General features: G+C 37.6%; 1 protein-coding gene across 3 annotated transcripts in view; it reads left to right on the forward strand.

Annotated features, from left to right (window-relative positions):
- The window catches only part of ASCC3 (activating signal cointegrator 1 complex subunit 3), a 334,404-nt gene that overhangs the window by 8,535 nt on the left and 305,813 nt on the right, over window positions 1-20,056 (forward strand). For 2 of the 3 annotated variants that reach the window (XM_060030178.1, XM_060030181.1), the window contains exon 2: window positions 18,704-18,834. In XM_060030178.1, the coding sequence (XP_059886161.1) occupies window positions 18,745-18,834 (90 nt within the window). In that variant the 5' untranslated portion in view covers window positions 18,704-18,744. The remainder of the gene's footprint in view (window positions 1-18,703; window positions 18,835-20,056) is intronic. The other variant, XM_060030179.1, reaches the window with a different exon arrangement.

Here is a 20,056-nt window from a genome sequence, read left to right on the forward strand (position 1 = left end):
TTGATTTGGGTTAAATGGAATTGAAGCACATTATGGGTAGCAATATTAAAAGAGCACCCAGGTGTTCAGCGTTCAGTCTCTCATAAGCCTGAGCATTTTCAGTGCTTTCAGAACCTGCGATTTGGCAGACATTCAGTTTGATGCTTTCACAACTCTTCTCTCTCTTATTAGGCTTCTGTGTTTATTTAAAACTTAATTAAAACTTTTAATTGTGGAGTATTTCAAGAATATGGAAAATTTTCGGAAAATAATGTAATACACTCCTATACTTGCCATACAGATTTAACAAGTAGTAATTTTTGCCTTATTTGCTCAGTTCTTCTCTTCTCTTTTCTCTTTCTTTCTCTTCTCTTTTGAAAAGTATTGCTAATTTTTTTTCCCTCTTCTGTCACTTCTGTGCTGCCTCTCAATCCATTACCTTGAAGCTGGTGTATATAGTTCTCATGCATGTTTCTACATATTTCTGTGTGACAGGATATAAGCCAGGGATTAATGAGGGAGATTGATGGAAAGAAATGGGATTGATTAGCTTGGTGAAGAGAAAATTTAAAGTAGGATTACAGGTTCCTTCAACTATCTAGAAGTCACTCATGTGAAAAGAGTACTTAACTTTGATAACTTATTGACATTAGGCAGTACAGATAATTTTTTAAAGTACTTTTAATATCAGAAAGCAACATGTAGTACTTAGTGACCTAATTCTTTTATAGTCTATACTTACATGGAAACTTTTATAAAACATTGAAAAACATGAATGTTCAACCTACACAAATGTCATTTTTTTAAAAAAATCAACAATAATCATGATTTTCCTAATGTCTTTACTGTAAATATGGTTAACCAGCAATCTTTAGAGAAATGACTATATTACTATTTAAAAATTTGTTAAGGGTACACATCCTGAAATATTTAAGACATCAGAGAAAGTGAATTTTAAAAAAATGTTCATGTTTTTATGCTTTTTGAAGCATGGTGTTTCTTTCAGTAATTGCATTCTAAAAAAGGTGGGAGGTATCATTGACAAAACCTATTTTTCCCTGAACTGTAGTATATATAATATGTTGGTAAGAAAAATGGCTTAGAAGTTCAAATGTAAGAAAGAATGAGAGATATAGGTCTGACCCTTTCACACACCTTTCAGTTTAGGAAACTGAATACCAGAGGATGGAGTCGATAGGGAACTGAGAGTTCAGCTCAGAACAAGGCACAGAGAAAACATTCTTATGGACTATATTTGCCAGGGCACATTTCTGACTAATACAAAGTGAAAGAGAGTACCCTGTTTTTGTAAGTAATTAAGTTTTTATTCAAAAGATTGAAACAAACAGTTCAGACCAGAATGTCAAATAAAGGTCAGGGCAATACATTCTTTCAGAAAGATTAAGTAAAGCATACATGACATGTAATATAGTAGCACAATAAAATTCTTACCATGTGTTTGTTCTAATTCATAATGCCCAATAAATTAGTGATTTACTTTCCTGTTTTTGTATTTCTTGTTTACCACATAAATTCATCTGAGTCCTGATTTTAGTGTCTAGTTTTTCTCTACTTGAGAGAGAGGGGTAGAGATTTCATTCTGCTATTACGAGGTAGGTGCCAACTTCTTTTACACAGTGTCAGTGTTAGGGTGATTTAAGAATTTCCTCTACACCGACCTTCAAGATGGCAGAGGAGTAAGACGTGGAGATCACCTTCCTTGCCACAAATACATCAAAAATACATCAACACGGGGAACAACTCCTACAGAACACCTACTAAATGCTGGCAGAAGACCTCAGACTTCCCAAAAGGCAAGAAACTCCCCATGTACCTGGGTAGGGCAAAAGAGAAAAGAAAAAACAGAGACAAAAGAATAGGGACGGGACCAGCACATCTGGGAGGGAGCTGTGAAGGAGGAAAAGTTTCCACACACTAGGAAGCCCCTTGACTGGCGGAAATGGGGAGTGACAGGGGTGAAGCTTAGGAACCACAGAGGAGAGCGGAGCAACAGGGGTGCAGGGGTCAAAGCGGAGAGATTCCTGCACAGAAGATCAGTGCTGACCAGCACCCACCAGCCTGAGAGGCTTGTCTGCTCACCCACCGGGGCCGGTGGGGGCTGGGAGCTGAGGCTCAGGCTTCGGAGGTCAGATCTCAGGGAGAGGACTGGGGTTGGCTGTGTGAACACAACCTGAAGGGGGCTAGTGCACCACAGCTAGCTAGGAGGGAGTCTGGGAAAAAGTCTGGACCTGCATAAGAGTCAAGAGACCATTGTTTCAGGGTGAGCGAGGAGAGGGGATTCAGAGCACTGCCTAAAGGAGCTCCAGAGATGGGTGTGAGCCATGGCTATCCGCGTGGGCACCAGAGACGCACATGAAACACTAAGGCTGCTGCTGCAGCCACCAAGAATCCTGTGTGCAAGCGCAGGTCACTATCCACACCTCCCCTCCTGGGAGCCTGTGCAGCCCACCACTGCCAGGGTCCCGTGATCCAGGGACAACTTCCTCGGGAGAACACACGGCGTGCCCCAGGCTGCTACAACGTCACACCAGCCTCTGCCGCTGTAGGCTCACCCCACATTCCATACCCCTCCCTCCTCCCGGCCTGAGTGAGCCAGAGCCCCGGAGTCAGCCGCTCCTTTAACCCCCGCCTGTCTGGGTGAAGAACAGAAGCCAGAGGACAACCTACATGCAGACATGGGGCCAAATCCAAACCTGAACCCCAGGAGCTATGTGAACAAAGAAGAGAAAAGGGAAATCTGTGCAGCCCCAGGAGCAACGGATTAAATCTCCACAATCAACTTGATGTACCCTGCACCTGTGGAATACCTCAATAGACAGTGAATCATCCCAAAACTGATGCGGTGGACTTTCAGAGCAACTGTAGACTTGGGTTTGCTTTCTGTGTCTAATTTGTTTCTAGTTTTATGTTTGTCTTAGTTGACTATTTAGAGCTAATTGTCATTGGTGGATTTGTTTATTGATTTGGTTGCTCTCTTCCTCTTATATGTGTATATATATATATATATTTTTTCCTTTTTCTCTTTTTGTGAGTGTGTATGTGTGTGCTTCTTTGTGTGAGTTTATCTGTATAGGTTTGCTTTTACCATTTGTCCTAGGGCTCTGTCTGTTGTTTTTTTTAGTATAGTTTTTAGTGCTTGTTATCATTGGTGGGTTTGTTTCTTGGTTTGGTTGCTCTCTTCTTTTTTTTAATTAATTACTTTATTATTTTATTTTAATAATATATTTTTTAATTTTAAAAACTTTATTTTTAAAAAATTTTTTCTTTCTCTCTTCTTTTTCTTTTCTCACTCTTCTTCTGAGCTGTGTGGCTGACAGGATCTTGGTGCTCTGGCTGGGTGTCAGCCCTGAGCCTCTGAGGTGGGAGAGCTGAGTTCAGGACATTGGTCCACCAGACACCTCCCGGCCCCTCATAATATCAGTCAGCGAGAGCTCTTCCAGAGATATCCCTCACAACGCTAGGACGCAGCTCCACTCAGTGACCAACAAGCTGCAGTGCTGAACACCCCATTGCAAACAACTAGCAAGACAGGAACACAACACCACCCATTAGCAGAGAGGTTGCCTAAAATCATAGTACGGTCACAGACACCCCAAAACACATCACCAGACGCGGCACTGCCCACCAGAAAGGCAAGATCCAGCCTCATCCACCAGAACACAGGCACCAGTCCCCTCCACCAGGAAGCCTACACAACCCACTTAACCAACCTTACCCACTGGGGACAGATACCAAAAACAATAGGAACTACGAACCTACAGCCTGTGAAAAGGAGACCCCAAACACAGTAAGTTAACCAAATGGGAACACAGAGAAATACACAGCAGATGAAGGAGCAAGGTAAAAACCCACCAGACCAAACAAATGAAGAGGAAATAGGCAGTCTACCTGAAAAAGAATTCAGAGTAATGATAGTAAAGATGATCCCAAATCTCAAAAGTAGAATGGAGAAAATACAAGAAACGTTAACAAGGACCTAGAAGAACTAAAGAGCAAGCAAACAATGATGAAAAACACATAAAATGAAATTAAAAATTCTCTAGAAGGAATCAATAGCAGAGTAATGGAGACAGAAGAACGGATAAGTGACCTGGAAGATAAAATAGTGGAAATAACTACTGCAGAGCAGAATAAAGAAAAAGGAATGAAAAAAATTGAGGACAGTCTCAGAGACCTCTGGGACAACATTAAATGCACCAGCATTTGAATTATACGGGTCCCAGAAGAAGAAGTTAAAAAGAAAGGGACTGAGAAAATATTTGAAGAGATTATAGTTGAAAACTTCCCTAATATGGGAAAGGAAATAGTCAAGTCCAGGAAGTGCAGAGAGTCCCATACAGGATAAATCCAAGGAGAAACACGCCAAGACACATATTAATCAAACTGTCAAAAATTAAATACAAAGAAAAAATATTAAAAGCAGCAAGGGAGAAACAACAAATAGCATACAAGGGAATCCCCATAAGGTTAACAGCTGCTCTTTTAGCAGAAACTCTGCAAGCCAGAAGGGAGTGGCAGGACATATTTAAAGTGATGAAAGGGAAAAACCTACAACCAAGATTACTCTACCCAGCAAGGATCTCATTCAGATTCGATGGAGAAATTAAAACCTTTAAAGACAAGCAAAAGCTAAGAGAATTCAGCACCACCAAACCAGCTTTACAACAAATGCTAAAGGAACTTCTCTAGGCAGGAAACACAAGAGAAGGAAAAGACCTACAATAACAAACCCAAAACAATTAACAAAATGTTAATAGGGACATACATATCGCTAATTACCTTAAATGTAAATGGATTAAATCCTCCAACCAAAAGACATAGACTGGCTGAATGGATACAAAAACAAGGCCTGTATATATGCTGTTTACAAGAGACGCACTTCAGACCCAGGGACACATACAGACTGAAAGTGAGGGGATGGAAAAAGGTATTCCATGCAAATAGAAATGAAAAGAAAGCTGGAGTAGCAATTTTCATATCAGACAAAATAGACTTTAAAATAAAGACTATTACAAGAGACAAAGAAGGACAGTGCCTAATGACCAAGGGATCGATCCAAGAAGAAGATATAACAATTGTAAATATTTATGCACCCAACATAGGAGCACCTCAGTACATAAGGCAAATGCTAACAGCCATAAACGGGGAAATTGACAGTAACACAATAATAGTAGAGGACTTTAACACCACACTTTCACCAGTGGACAGATCATCCAAAATGAAAGTAAATGAAGAAACACAAGCTTTAAATGACATATTAAACAAGATGGACTTAATTGATATGTATAGGACATTCCATCCAAGACAACAGAATGTACTTCTCAAGTGCTCATGGGACATTTGCCAGGGTAGATCATATCTTGGGTCACAAACCAAGGCTTGTAAATTTAAGAAAATTCAAATCATATCAAGTTTCTTTTCCAACCATAATGCCTTAAGATTAGATATCAGTTACAGGAAAAAAAACTATAAAAAATACAAACACATGGAAGCTAAAAAATACACTACTAAATAACCAAGAGTTCACTGAAGAAATCAAAGAGGAAATCAAAAAGTAACTAGAAACAAATGACAATAAAAACACGACGACCCAAAACCTATGGGATGCAGCAAAAGCACTTCTACAAGGGAAGTTTATAGCAATACAATCCTACCTTAAGAAACAAGAAACATCTCAAGTAAACAACCTAACATTACACCTAAAGCAATTAGAGAAAGAAGAACCAAAAAAAAACCCCAAAGTTAGCAGGAGGAAAGAAATCATAAGGATCAGATCAAAATTAATGAAAAAGAAGAAAACAGTAGCAAATATCAGTAAAACTAAAAGCTGGTTCTTTGGGAAGATAAGCAAAATTGATAAACCATTAGCCAGACTTATCAAGAAAAAAAGGGAGAAGACTCAAATCAGAATTAGAAATGAAAAGGAACAACTGACACTGCAGAAATACAAAGGATCATGAGAGATTACTACAAGCAACTCTATGCCAATAAAATGGACAACTTGAAAGAAATGGACAAATTCTTAGAAAAGCACAACCTTCCGAGACTGAACCAGGAAGAAATATAAAATAAAAACAGACCAATCACAAGCACAGAAATTGAAACTGTGATTAAAAGTCTTCCAACAGACAAAAGCCCAGGACCAGATGGCTTCACAGGCGAATTCTATCAAACGTTTAGAGAAGAGCTAACACCTATCCTTCTCAAACTCTTCCAAAATATAGCAGAGGGAGGAACACTCCCAAACTCATTCTACGAGGCCACCATTACCCTGATACCAAAACTAGACAAAGATGTCACAAAAAAAGAAAACTACAGGCCAATATCACTGATGAACATAGATACAAAAATCCTCAACAAAATACTAGCAAACAGAATCCAACAGCCTATTAAAAGGATCATACAGCATGATCAAGTGGGGTTTATTCCAGGAATGCAAGGATTCTTCAATATATGCAAATCAATCAATGTGATAAACCATATTAACAAATTGAAGGAGAAAAACCATATGATCATCTCAGTAGATGCAGAAAAAGCTTTCAACAAAATTCAATACACATTTATGATAAAAACCCTCCAGAAAGTAGGAATAAAGGAACTTACCTCAACATAATAAAGGCCATATGTGACAAACCCACAGCCAACATCCTTCTCAGTGGTGAAAAACTGACACCATTTCCACTAAGATCAGACCAAGACAGGGTTGCCCACTCTCACCAGTATTATTCAACATTGTTTTGGAAGTTTTAGCCACAGCAGTCAGAGATGAAAAAGAAATAAAAGAAATCCAAATTGGCAAAGAAGAAATAAAACTGTCACTGTTTGCGGATTACATGATACTATACATAGAGAATCCTAAAGGTGCTACCAGAAAACTACTAGAGCTAATCAATGAATTTGGTAAAGTAGCAGGATACAGAAGTAATGCACAGAAAACAGTTGCATTCCCATATACTAATGATAAAAAATCTGAAAGAGAAATTAAGGAAACACTCCCATTTACCATTGCAACAAAAAGAATAAAATGCCTAGGAATAAATCTACCTAAAGAGACAAAAGATCTGTATGCAGAAAAGTATAAGACACTGATGAGATAAATTAAAGACGATACAAAGAGATGGAGAGATATACCATGGTCTTGGATTGGAAGAATCAACATTGTGAAAATGACTGTACTACCCAAAGCAATTGACAGATTCATTGCAATCTCTATCAAACTACCAATGGCGGTTTTCACAGAAGTAGAAAAAAAAATTTCACAATTTGTATGGAGATACAAAAGACCCCCAATAGCCAAAGCAACCTTGAGAAAGAAAAACAGAGCTGGAGGAATCAGGCTCCCTGACTTCAGACTATACTACAAAGGTATGGTAATCAAGACAGTATGGTACTGGCACAAAAACAGAAATATAAATCAATGGAACAGGGTAGAAAGCCCAGAGATAAACCCGTGCACCTATGGTTACCTCATCTTTGATAAAGGAGTCAAGTATAAACAGTGGAGAAAAGAGAGTCTCTTTAATAAGCTGTGCTGGGAAAACTGGACAGCTACATGTAAAAGAATGAAATTAGTACACTCCCTAACACCATACACAAAAATAAACTCAAAATGGATTAAAGACCTAAATGTAAGGCCAGGCACTATAAAACTCTTAGAGGAAAACATAGGCAGAATACTCATGACATAAACCATAGCAAGATCCTTTTTCACCCACCTCCTAGAGAGAGGGAAATAAAAACAAAAATAAACAAATGGAACCTAATGAAATTTAAAAGCTTTTGCACAACAAAGGAAACCTTAAACAAGATGAAAAGACAACCCTCAGAATGGGAGAAAATATTTGCAAATGAAGCAACTGACAAAGGATTAATCTCCAAAATATACAAGCAGTTCATGCAGCTCAATATCAAAAAAAAAAACAAAACAATCCAAAAATGGGCAGAAGACTGAATAGACATTTCTCCAAAGAAGATATACAGATTGCCATCAAACATATGAAAGGATACTCAACATCACTAATCATTAGAGAAATGCAAATCAAAACTACAATGAGATATCACCTCACACTGGTCAGAATGGCCAACTTCAAAAAGTCTACAAAGAATAAATGCTGGACAGAGTGTGGAGAAAAGGAAACCCTCTCGCACAGTTGGTGGGAATGTAAATTGATGCAGCCACTAGGGAGAACAGTATGGAGGTTCCTTAAAAAACTAAAAATAGAACTACCATACGACCCAGCAATCCCAGTACTGGGCATATACCCTGAGAAAACCATAATTCAAAAAGAGTCATGTACCACAATGTTCATTGCAGCACTATTTACAATAGCCAGGACATGGAAGCCACCTAAGTGTCCATCAAGTGATGAATGGATAAAGAAGATGTGGCACATATATACAATGGAATATTACTCAGCCATAAATAGAAATGAAATTGAGTTATTTGTAGTGAGGTGGATGAACCTAGAGTCTGTCATACAGAGTGAAGTAAGTCAGACAGAGAAAAATAAATACTGTAGGCTAATACATATATATATAGAATCATAAAAAAAAAAAGTAGTTCTGAAGAACCTAGGGTCAGGACAGGAATAAAGACACAGAGAATGGACTTGAGGACATGGGGAGGGGGAAGGTAAACTGGGTTGAAATGAGAGAGTAGCACTGACATATATACACTATCAAATGTAAAATAGATAGCTAGTGGGAAGCAGCCACATAGTACAGGGAGATCATCTCGGTGCTTTGTGACCACCTAGAGGGGTGGGATAGGGAGTGTGGGAGGGAGTCGCAACAGGGAGGGCATGTGGGGATATATGTATATGTATAGCTGATTCAGTTTCTTATACTGCAGAAACTAACAGCATTGTAAAGCTATTATACTCCAATAAAGATGTTAAAAAAAAAAAGAATTTCCTCTACTATGCATAAAACAGTGAGTAAAGATCAAAGCCATCATATCCTTTGATAAATACTTTTTTGGATTTGGAGTATATAATCCTAGTTGTTTGAGTATAAAAACTTGCATCAGATTTCTAAAAGATCACCAGAGCTCATATTCGGGAATGTAGTGGTGTTCTGTATAATTGTGGTACAGAGGAACAAGTAAGTGTACAAAGTCATGATAATTATTTCTCTAAACAGCTAAGGCTTGCTCCAGAGCATCACTTGAGCTTTGGTTTGGTGTATGAGGGTACCTCCTGAGAGGTTTCAATTCAAATTAATCTTTTCAGGGCTTATTAGGGGACAGGCACAAATTCCTTGGGTCTGTCTTTAAGAGGCCCATAGATTGGGATGGAATGAGAATGTTGCCTTTGTCAGCTAATCTGGCCCCAGACCTTTTTCACTGGAATGGAAATATGTGCTGCCTCGTATGTTGTGGGTCTCCTCCATGTGTTCTCTACAATATTGTGTGCTGGTTTGTTCCTTGTGGGATGTTCTTTCTTACTATTCTTGTTCTCATCTGTGCTGATACGTTATTCTAGCCTCTTATTTTCGCAAGAACATTTAAAAGAAAACTTTTCTTATCCTTTGTTAAAATTAATATAACCATGGGGGTCTTCTGTAGACTCTGGTTTATAGTTATGAGCCTGGCTAGGTTTTCTCCCCCACCTTTGGATGGGAAACCTGGAGTTGATATAAGTAAGTAATTGGAGGGAAAAGTTAGAGAACAACAATCTCATTTAGATAAATTTTATTCTTAACAAGCCATTATAGATTTTGATTTATACAAAAAGTATATATGTATATACTTAATCATCTTTCCCTTTCTTTCTCTGTTCTCCATGCTCTGAGTGTGTTTTCTAATTTGACTGGAAACTATTCAAGAGCAGTTGCTTCATGCTTAAGAATGAGTTAGGATCTAAAGTGAACTTGTTGGCTGGAAACTATAAATAGTTAAAATTTCCCTTGAAAATTCTTTAGGAGGACACCAGGTTGTCACAACATACTGTCTCTCAATATGTTGTATGCAGCCACGTTTTTCCTCCAAACTTGGAACATATCACAGTTTCTGAGGGTGCACCAGATGAAAAAGTTGGCTTGTGTTTAATGGCCATGTTGTATATTTTTTTAAAAGGGAGCTTAGTTTTAAACATTGGAGTCATGCAGTGCAGCAAGATTCTCAGTTTGTTATGCATGTAGTGATCGAAACAGATTAAGAGAGCATCATATTCTTGTTGCTCACCCCCATTCACTCTAGAGCATGTATTGAGTACATGAAATAGTGGGCAGAATCTCTAATATTACTGTTTATGTCTGTCTATGCCTTATATTTGGCCTCTTATGTTTGATTGATTCAAATAATTAAATGCACCTGTAATGTGATTCCACTATATTAACCAGTTGGTGGCAATAAAGTACAATAAAAGTAAGGAATACAAGTTCAATACGATTAAGTTAAAATTTTCTATAGGATTTACTATGAAAAAAACCACCCCATTTTGAAATGACATAATAGAGGATTATATATATAATGTTTTACATATATTAAGGCTATTAAGGCTGATGTTTTCTGAATTCTGATCTAAACAGTGTAAACTATATCACAACTTGATTTTTTAAACTTTTTAAAAATAAATTTACTTTATTTATTTTTGGCTGTGTTGGGTCTTCGTTGCTGCACGTGGGCTTTCTCTAGTTGTGGCGAGCGGGGGCCACTCTTCCTTGCGGTGCACAGGCTTCTCATTGTGGTGGCTTCTCTTGTTGCGGAGCACGGGCTGTAGGCGTGTGGGCTTCAGTAGTTGTGGCGAGTGGACTCTAGAGTGCAGGCTCAGTAGTTGTGGCGCACGGGCTTAGTTGCTCCGTGGCATATGGCATCTTCCCGGACCAGGGCTCGAACCTGTGTCGCCTGCACTGGCAGGCAGATTCCCAACCAGTGAAGCCCACGGCTCGATTTTTTAAACTGGTGAATTAAAATATAAATATTTTAGCTTACTTTTTTTAACGATATGGTTTGTGGGCATATAATTTTATTTTAAGTATTGAAATTTTTTTTTTTTTTTTTTTTTTTTTTTTGGTACGTGGGCCTCTCACTGTTGTGGCCTCTCCCGTTTCGGAGCACAGGCTCCGGACGCGCAGGCTCAGCGGCCATGGCTCACGGGCCCAGCCGCTCCGCAGCATGTGGGATCTTCCCAGACCGGGGCATGAACCCGCGTCCCCTGCATTGGCAGGCGGACTCTCAACCACTGCGCCACCAGGGAAGCCCAAAAGTATTGAAATTTTAAATTCTAATTTTTACTCCATTCATAGGCCACTCCACATTCATAGGCCACAGGTCTTTGCAGTGTTTTTATTCCTTACCTACATTATATCCCTTTTACTTTTTCTTTTTTCTTCCTAATAATTACCTGGTATCCATGATCACCAACAAGTAATTGCTTGGCTTTCTACTCATTAAGAAATATGGTTTGTCTCTTCTGGAGTTTTTGTTAATTTTTTATAATTAAAAATACTGTAATTATATTTTCCTAAAGTTGCTATCAATCTGTGAGACCCTTTTTAGACTTGAGAAGTACAGGGTTGGAATATGAAGAATAAATCTTACAATTTTTTATGTGATACTTCAAAATAATGTGTACTAGAATTCTAACTTACTCATTATTGGTTAATATCATTTCACAAAGGGAAATGCATTACTGTCAAATTTTTATCTTTCCTATTTGAATGTTAAAAAGGGCAGTTAACTTCTTCAAGACAGTTCCTTTTTATCTGTACATATATCTAATCACTGTAAAGATTCATTCAGATAACCATAGTGGGGGTTACTTCAGGCCAACAGGAAAATATTGACTTTTAGGGTTTCAGTCTTTTAGCAATTGTATTTGTTCAGAGGGATCTTTTTATTTGTGCATTTGTCATTTAGTAGGCCACGCTAAATGTGGAATAGAAATTACTGTGGTAACAATTGCTTTGCAGGCCAGTTTATCTTGATGAGCATTCACTGTATCTTATATATCAGAAATTTTAACCATAAACATTATGACATTGTATCTTTAAGACCTCCTAGGTGAATGTTTTTTCCTTTCCTTTGGATCTCAAATCCAGCACTTAATCATTTGCATCATTTAGGCTCCACTGTCCTCCTACTGTCCCTGTGTTATAAAGCCTTAACCCTCTATAATACCAACCTTCATTCCTTTGCCAGATTGTTGCCATTCTAAATTTATGGTTTCCGGTATGAGATGAGCATTCATTTGCCACCTGAAAAATCCTTTTATGGTTTATTAATCAATTTCCTCTCATTTTTGGTGGTAAGGTCAAACTTTTGCCTCTGTCTTTAAAAATTCCATCTCATCTTCTTTTGAATAGTCTTGGCAGATCTCAAAGAAAATAGGAGTCATTTTGGTGGAACTCTCTTTTACCATATTTTTTCTCCCCCATTCACCTTCTGCTTCCCATATTACAAACATATCTGCACTTTGACTCATCCATCCCTCCATGTTCATCCTTCCATCCAAGTCTTATCACTAGAACCATGATTCTCTCTCCTGCGTTCTCAGGGACCCTGCTCCCCTAAGTCATAGTCTTTCTTCTGGTTATTCAACCTCTCTCTTTCTCTATTGGCTCTACTCTGATTATAGAATTGTGCTCAACTCTTTCCTGTATTTCTAAAAACTCTCAACCGCATGCATTTCGCTATTTCTTGCCTCTTCTCCTTTTCTTTTCAACCAAGTTCCTTGAAAGAGTAGCTAGTACCCATTTTATTTCCCCATTTCCTCCCTTTCTGTTTATCTTTTCTTTAAATAAATTTATTTTTATTTTTATTTTTGGCTGCGTTGGGTCTTTGTTGCTGCGCACGGGCTTTCTCTAGTTGTGGCGAGCAGGGGCTACTCTTCTTGTGGTGCACGGGCTTCTCATTGCAGTGGCTTCTCTTGTTGTGGAGCACGGGCTCTAGGTGCGCGGGCTTCAGTAGTTGTGGCTCGCGGGCTCTAGAGTGCAGGCTCAGTAGTTGTGGCACATGGGCTTAGTTGCTCTGCAGCATGGGGGATCTTCCCAGACCAGGGCTCGAACCCATGTCCCCTGCGTTGGCAGGCGGATTCTTAACCACTGTGCCACCAGAGAAGCCCTCCATTTATCTTTCACCCACTGAAATTTTCTTTCACTGACCATTTTTTTTGAAACTATGTGTACTAAAGTCATCTAAGACTTGAGAGTGGCTAAGTACACTGGACTCTCTAGCATGACATTTGAAACTTTCTTTTTTCATGTGATACCACTTTCTTCATATGACAGCTCTTTGCTGATCTCTTAGGACTCTGTCCTTGGCCCTGTACTGTCTACTCTCAAGAGGTTTTTCGGGGTACATGGATAGGTTTCATGACATTCATGCAGCCTCTGAAATGGATTACAAAATGTTTATATGTGTATATGTCTATTTTCTTAGGGAGAGGGTCCACAGGTTTATATATATAAATAATTTGACTTAAAGGAATATGTTCATCCATGATTTTAACTATGTTGAAGTGATAACACTAAATTCTGTACTTCCAGCCCAGACCTGTGATAGGAAACCCCAAACTGTATATCCCACTTGATGGCCCATGATCAGAACTTTCCAAAGCAGAATTAATCATCTTTCGTCTTCCAGTATGCCCTCTGTACCCATACACTCTGCTGTTCTGCTTCTCCTGAACCAGAAATATGGGTGTCCTGCCCTTTTCCCCTTGATCTTCACATCCTGTCCCGTGAATTTATTCTATGTCCCCAATATAAGTATCTCTCAGATCCATCCTTTTCTGCCTTTCCCTGCCTCAGTTGTATCCTCTGTCTCTCACCTGGTTTCTTGAAAAAACTTTCCAACTGGTTTGCTTGTCTTCAATTTAACCCCACCTTTCATCTGTTCACTACACTTATATTTGAGTCATTTCTGTACAATATGTTAAATTTTTTATCAGGATAAAAAATGCTTAAATTGAGACATGTTGTTGGATCTCTGCTTACATCTTTAATCTTATTTCATGAGTCTCCAAATGTACTATTATATAGGGATTTTTTAAGCAATAATCTGTTATTTTAGTTTTCTTCTTTATATCTCTACCTTGGAGTAACCTTTTCTTCCCCACCAGGTCAGCTCATTCAAGTCCTTTAAATCTCAATTTCCTTTCTTCTTATCTACCTTCCTTCTCACCTCTTAGGTGTTTTCTCCCTTGTCTTCCTGCAGTTATATCTACACAATTATTGCAACTAGTTTCCTTTCTTTTCAACCATACTGTAAACTTGTTATTTAGGGCAGCTGCAGTCATACCAAAATTTTTATTCTTTTAATCTCTAGATCCTTGCAGTGTATCTAATATATTGTGGGTGATCTATAGATATTTGCTGATTAAATGAATAACCAAAGATTTAAAATAGGCTTTCTCATTTTGACCTTTATACATTTCAGGTACCCTTAAATGTTGGTGATCTTTTTACTGGTACAGAATACAATGAGTTTTGAAGAATAGAGTTCTGTAAGCCTTATTTATACTCAGTGCCTAGCACAGTTCCTACTAGATAGGAGATACTCAAGTATTTGTGAATAAATGATTTATAGGTGACTATGAGGAAATGAGCTGTTACATCTTACAGTGTTGGTCATTTAACTGGAGGAAGAAAATAGATAAAACCAAATTAGAAAACCAAGTAATGTGCTTTACTTCATTTTTTGACAAGTATAACTCATACTGATGATTTTGATGAGCCCTCAGGAAGCTTTAGAGTTTCCTGTTTGTGCAGTGTATAACAAACAGTGTGACCTCATTACCAGGCCCCATTGTTAGATCTCTTCTTAGAGTTTCAGTGTGAGTGGTATCTTGTTTTGTTAGGGTTTGTTAGGTTTGTGAATTAGAGTAAAAATCAATGAACTCTTACTGCCTGCTTTTTAAAGAGAGGGACAGGACATTCAGATTATTGTGAGATATGTCTAAATGATGAAAGTAGTGGTCCCAAATACTTGTTAATTCATAAGACCTTGCCTGAGGCAGAATAGCCCATATATCCCATGTCTCTTGTTCTGATTCTACATTTTGAAAACACTAACGTGTGAGGTTAAAAAGTAGGTTCCGAGGCAGAATACTGTTCAGTTTAGTGTCAAGACCTTTCTTTAAAGACTTCTGACTTAATGTCAGTCATCATGAATAGCGTTCTTGTCTTTGAATAGAATTCTCTCAATCTAGGTAGAGAATTTAAACTCCAGTGCCCTAAGGCATACATTGTATGCTTTACTTCTCAATGGATGATGTTAACTATGTTCCATCTGTAGGAGAATTGAGAAAAAAGTCATTCAGTTCACTTTCAGTAAGACCTTGTTGAGAAAGACTGCTGGGAAGCAGATTGTACAACCTAACTCAAGCCACCGAATTCTTAGTATAGACGGAAACTCCTTGGTTACTATTGATTTGAGACAAAATTGAATGGTGACTTCAGAATGAAAGATACTATCTCTAAAACTGGTTCTCAAAGTATGGTCCTTGACCTGCTGCATCACTGGAGAATGTGTTGGAAATATAAAATTTTTGTGCCCCATCACAGTGCCATCTGATCTGCTGAATCAGAAACTTGGAGGTGAAGAATAGGGTGGTGGGGCTTAGCAATTTGAGAAGCCCTCCGGTGACTCTGATGCACACTAAAGTTTGAGAGTCTCTTTGCTGTCCACTGACTCCTACTTTCATTTCTTCTTCCAGATGCTCCAGAAAGTATGTTATCTAGTGTTAGAAAAATCCAGATGTGGTTCTCGGAATCATCTCGTTTCCAGAAATGCTCTCCTAAATTCATTCCCAATGGATACTTGAAATTTGAAGTCAGCTATCTAGGGAGTTTATTTGCAAATTGGATCATTTTACTTTTCTGATTAAAGTTCTTCAGTGTGGTGTGGATAATCCATCCGTTTTTTGCCCCAGCCATTCTCATACCATTTCCTTACAGATTTGTAATGCAATCATCTATGTTTTTTAATCTTTTGTGTTTCTGATTTCTAATCTAATTGTATTTTGCTCAGAAAATATGAGCTATATCAGGGGTCAGCAGACTAATTTGGTCACCCTGAGCCCAAGAATGGTGTTTTTTTGTTTTGTTTTTTTAAAGGAAAAAAAAAAAGCAAAGATTATACAGCAGAGACTGCGTGTGGCCTGCCAAACCTAAGTATTTACTCTCTTTCTGCAAAGTTTGTTGACCCCTGATCTATATGACACTTACTTTTTGAAATTTGTTGAGATTTACTTTATGGCCTCGTATACATAGACCATTTAAAATTGTTACAAGTGTACTTGAAAAGAATATATATTTTCATATATGTTAGGTTAAATTTACTAATTTCACGGCTCAAGTTCCCTGTTTTTTGTTGAATTTTTGTTGATTTGACCTATCAATAGTTAATCAATTATTGAACTTTCACTTTGATGTTGGACTTGTTACTTTCTTTTGGAGATCTATTTGTTTTAACTATTTTGAGGCTATTCCATCAGGGCATGCAAATTCAAAAGTTTTATACCTTCTTAGTGAGCTGTATCTTTTATTATTATGTAGAGAAGTGGGTTTTTTTTGTTTTTTTCCCCCCATCCCTAATAATACCTTTTGTTTTTAGAGTCTATTTTGTCTGATCTGATACTATTGATATAGCCACCAGCTACTTTTGGTTATTATTTAACCAAATATTATTATTATTTATTTGGTTATTATTTACAGCTACTTTTGGTTATTATTTATAGGAGGATCTTATTCTATCTCTTAACTTTCAACCTTTCTCTGTCCTATTTTAGGTATAGCTCTGGTGTTTACTTGATCGCTGTTTAGTAATTCAGTCTGTCAATCTTTTGGGTGTTAAGATTAATTCATTTACATTTATTGTGAGTATCGATATATTTGGACTTGTTTCTCTTTGATCTACTTAATGTATACTTTGTCTAGTTGTAACAGCATACTGGGTTATTTCTTCAGATCTCTCTTTCAGGTCACCACTTTTCACTGTATTTAATCTGTTGTTTAACTTATATATTGATTGTTTTTAATTTAACAAGTATTTATTTTTAAAAGTTATATTTTCAAATTTGCCTAGTCATTTTATTATTATTCATTATTTTTAAATTCTCTCTTATTTTGTTAAACATTTCATACAGTTATTTTATATCTAATTACACTAATATAGGAGCCAGAGATTTTTCCAAGTATTAAGCTTTGTAATAACTTCAAAGGGTATATGCAGTCAAGAAGAGCAGAAACAAGGAGTGGTCTGAGACATCCTATATGTCCCCCTAGTTGTTCTTTCTTTCAGTCTCACAATAGACACATGCTCTTTGGCCCAAACAATTAGTGAGGTCTCTTAATTGAGTTTTGTTGGTCTTTTCACACTGTGAGAAGTGTTTGGGTTATAAAACATCTCTATTTTAGACTAGAGTAGGTTTTTATAAGCTCTGCACTATTGACATTTGGGGCTAGATAATTCTTTGTTGTGAGGAGGCTGTCCTGTGCCTTATAGTATGTTTAGCAGCATCACTGGCCTCTACCCACCAGAAAAGTAGTACCCTCCCAACCCCCCAGATGCGATGTCCCAAAGTGTTACCAGATTTGCCAAATGTCCCAACGGGGGCAAAATCATCCCTATTTGAGAACTGTCCTAGGGACTTACATAGTTTATGTGACATCCTCCAGGCAGTCATGCCTTATAAACATTGTAGTTTTGTTGTAATAAGCTATCTTAAACCAGGTAACCCTCTAAGAGTATTCCATAGATGAGGACTCCCCTCATAGCAAATATAATTAGTCTATTTGCCAAAAGATTAGTTGTTTAGTTGTTAGCATATAAACAAGATTAGGTCAGATTACCTGACTTCTTTCTTTCCCTGGGAATTCTCCCCTTCCTCAGCTGCTCTAATTCTTTTCTCATTCTTCAGTCTCCCTGTTACCATGGTCTCCTTTTCTCCAGTTTTCTTCCTTTTATTATTAACCAAATAGTTAATGAGTGCCAAAAATATCTTAGTACTGTTTTGTTTGCTAGGGGAGATCAGTGAAATGAAGGTCTTTTTTGTCATGAAGCTTACTCTTTGTGGGGTAAGACAATATATAAATAAGTAAATAAATAAGAGAATGTCAAATATTAATTAGTGCCTATAAAAATAATTGAAATGTTGTACTATGATAGACAGTAACTGAGTAGCTGCCCTGTCTAAGATTGAGTGGTCAAAAAAGGCCCCATGTCAGGAGGCATCTTTTAAGCCAAGACTTTTGTGTCAAGGAGTCAGCTGTATGAGGATCAGAAGAACATTCCAAGTAATGCAAATGCAAGTAGGTGGAAACATGCTTGATACTTTAAGAAGAGAAAAAGCCAGTGAGACTGAAAGTAAGGGATAATGTGAAATGAAATCAGTGAGTGTAAAATGAAATTGGAGAAAAGATGGGCAGGTGCTTTTATCTCTCTCAATATTATTGGCTGTAGTAATACAGTATTTGACACCTGTACTTAGGAATTGGTAGAATTCATTTGAAGGAATGTTATGGTAGTACCCACAAACAAGTGGGTTTTTTTTTTTGTCTGTTTCTTTTTCACCTATAAGCCAATGAATTATTAAATAAACTACTTGGGTAGAAAATGTGTCAGGAGAATTTTTCAACATTGGTAGCAATTGCTTTTTAACTAATTAGTTTCTTTTTTTCTTGTACAGGCTAATTTGTTGAATTTGATTACCTCTCCCACCTCCTCTCTACAGATAAATATCATCTTGTTTTGTTTCAGTTTCAGGTTTCTCGTTGTATGGATCGCTGATTGAATAATAGATGGCTTTACCTCGTCTCACAGGAGCCTTGCGCTCCTTTTCAAATGTCACCAAGCAAGATAATTATAATGAAGAAGTGACTGACTTACAGGTAAACATTTTAGATGAAAACCATTATAAACATAAGATACGGGCAGATATTTGGCATTCTTTTTCTCAATTCTGTGTGCTTTTTTTTGTTTGTTTTTGGCTGCATTGGGTCTTTGTTGTGGTGCACAGGCTTCTCTCGTTGTGGCACGCAGGCTCAGTAGTTTGGTGCCTGGGCTCTCTAGTTGTGTTGCGCAGGCTTAGTTGCCCCGCAGCATGCGGGATCTTAGTTCCCCGACCAGGTATCTAACCCGCGTCCCCTGCATTAGAAGGCTGATTCTTAATCACTGGACCACCAGCGAAGTCCTTGTGTGCATTTTTAAAAATGGAAAGTTTTACCTTTTTTGGTATTATACCAAGAAGGGGAATGTGCATATTGATGTTTGCTGTGGGAATACTTATCTTAAGCACTTACAAGTTTATTGTGAAAGAGAACAAATAGAACTATGATATTGAATCCTTTGTTAACTTTTCTGTTCCTAAGATACCTGCCTCAATTAATTTTGTAATTTAATCCAGTAATTTACCTCTAGATCATCTGAGTAAGTTTTCAGATCTCTGGTCAAATTCTTATCAAATGTGAATATTAATCTTTTAAACTCTATAGCTGGTCTCATAATTCACTTCTGTCTTGTCCTTATAATTGGTTGTGGATGTAATAGGCCTAAAGGTCCATGAACTGTGCATATGAAGGAAAGATCCATTTAATATAGTATATGAAGGAACTGGCCCTATGCTGTTTTTTAAAAAGCAGCAGTCCCTTTTCTGACTCCTTATTTGACTCTTGTAGAATATTAACATTGTTTCCTAGTAGGTTGGAATTTTATTGCTTAAAGCCCTTATGCAGTTTTACAATTAATAGCTTCACTGAAAGATTGATACTAGGAAAAAAAGATTTGTAACAGTCTTTAGGTAGATTTTTCCTCTAATGATGATACAGAATTTTGCTACACACAAAACAGTTAACCTTCTTTATGATGGGAGCTATTTTGCATTTTCACAGCAATTAAAATAAGGATATATTCTATACAGTTAATTAATATTGCTATCTTAAACTTGAATTATTTCCTCTCATTGCCTAACCAAGGCCCTTTACAAGTTATTTTTTATTTATTTATTTATTTATTTATTTTTTGCGGTACGTGGGCCTCTCACTGTTGTGGCCTCTCCCATTACGGAGCACACACTCCGGACGCGCAGGCTCAGTGGCCATGGCTCACGGGCCC

This window comes from Delphinus delphis, chromosome 14 (assembly GCF_949987515.2).
Source record: "Delphinus delphis chromosome 14, mDelDel1.2, whole genome shotgun sequence".
Classification (NCBI taxonomy): domain Eukaryota; kingdom Metazoa; phylum Chordata; class Mammalia; order Artiodactyla; family Delphinidae; genus Delphinus; species Delphinus delphis.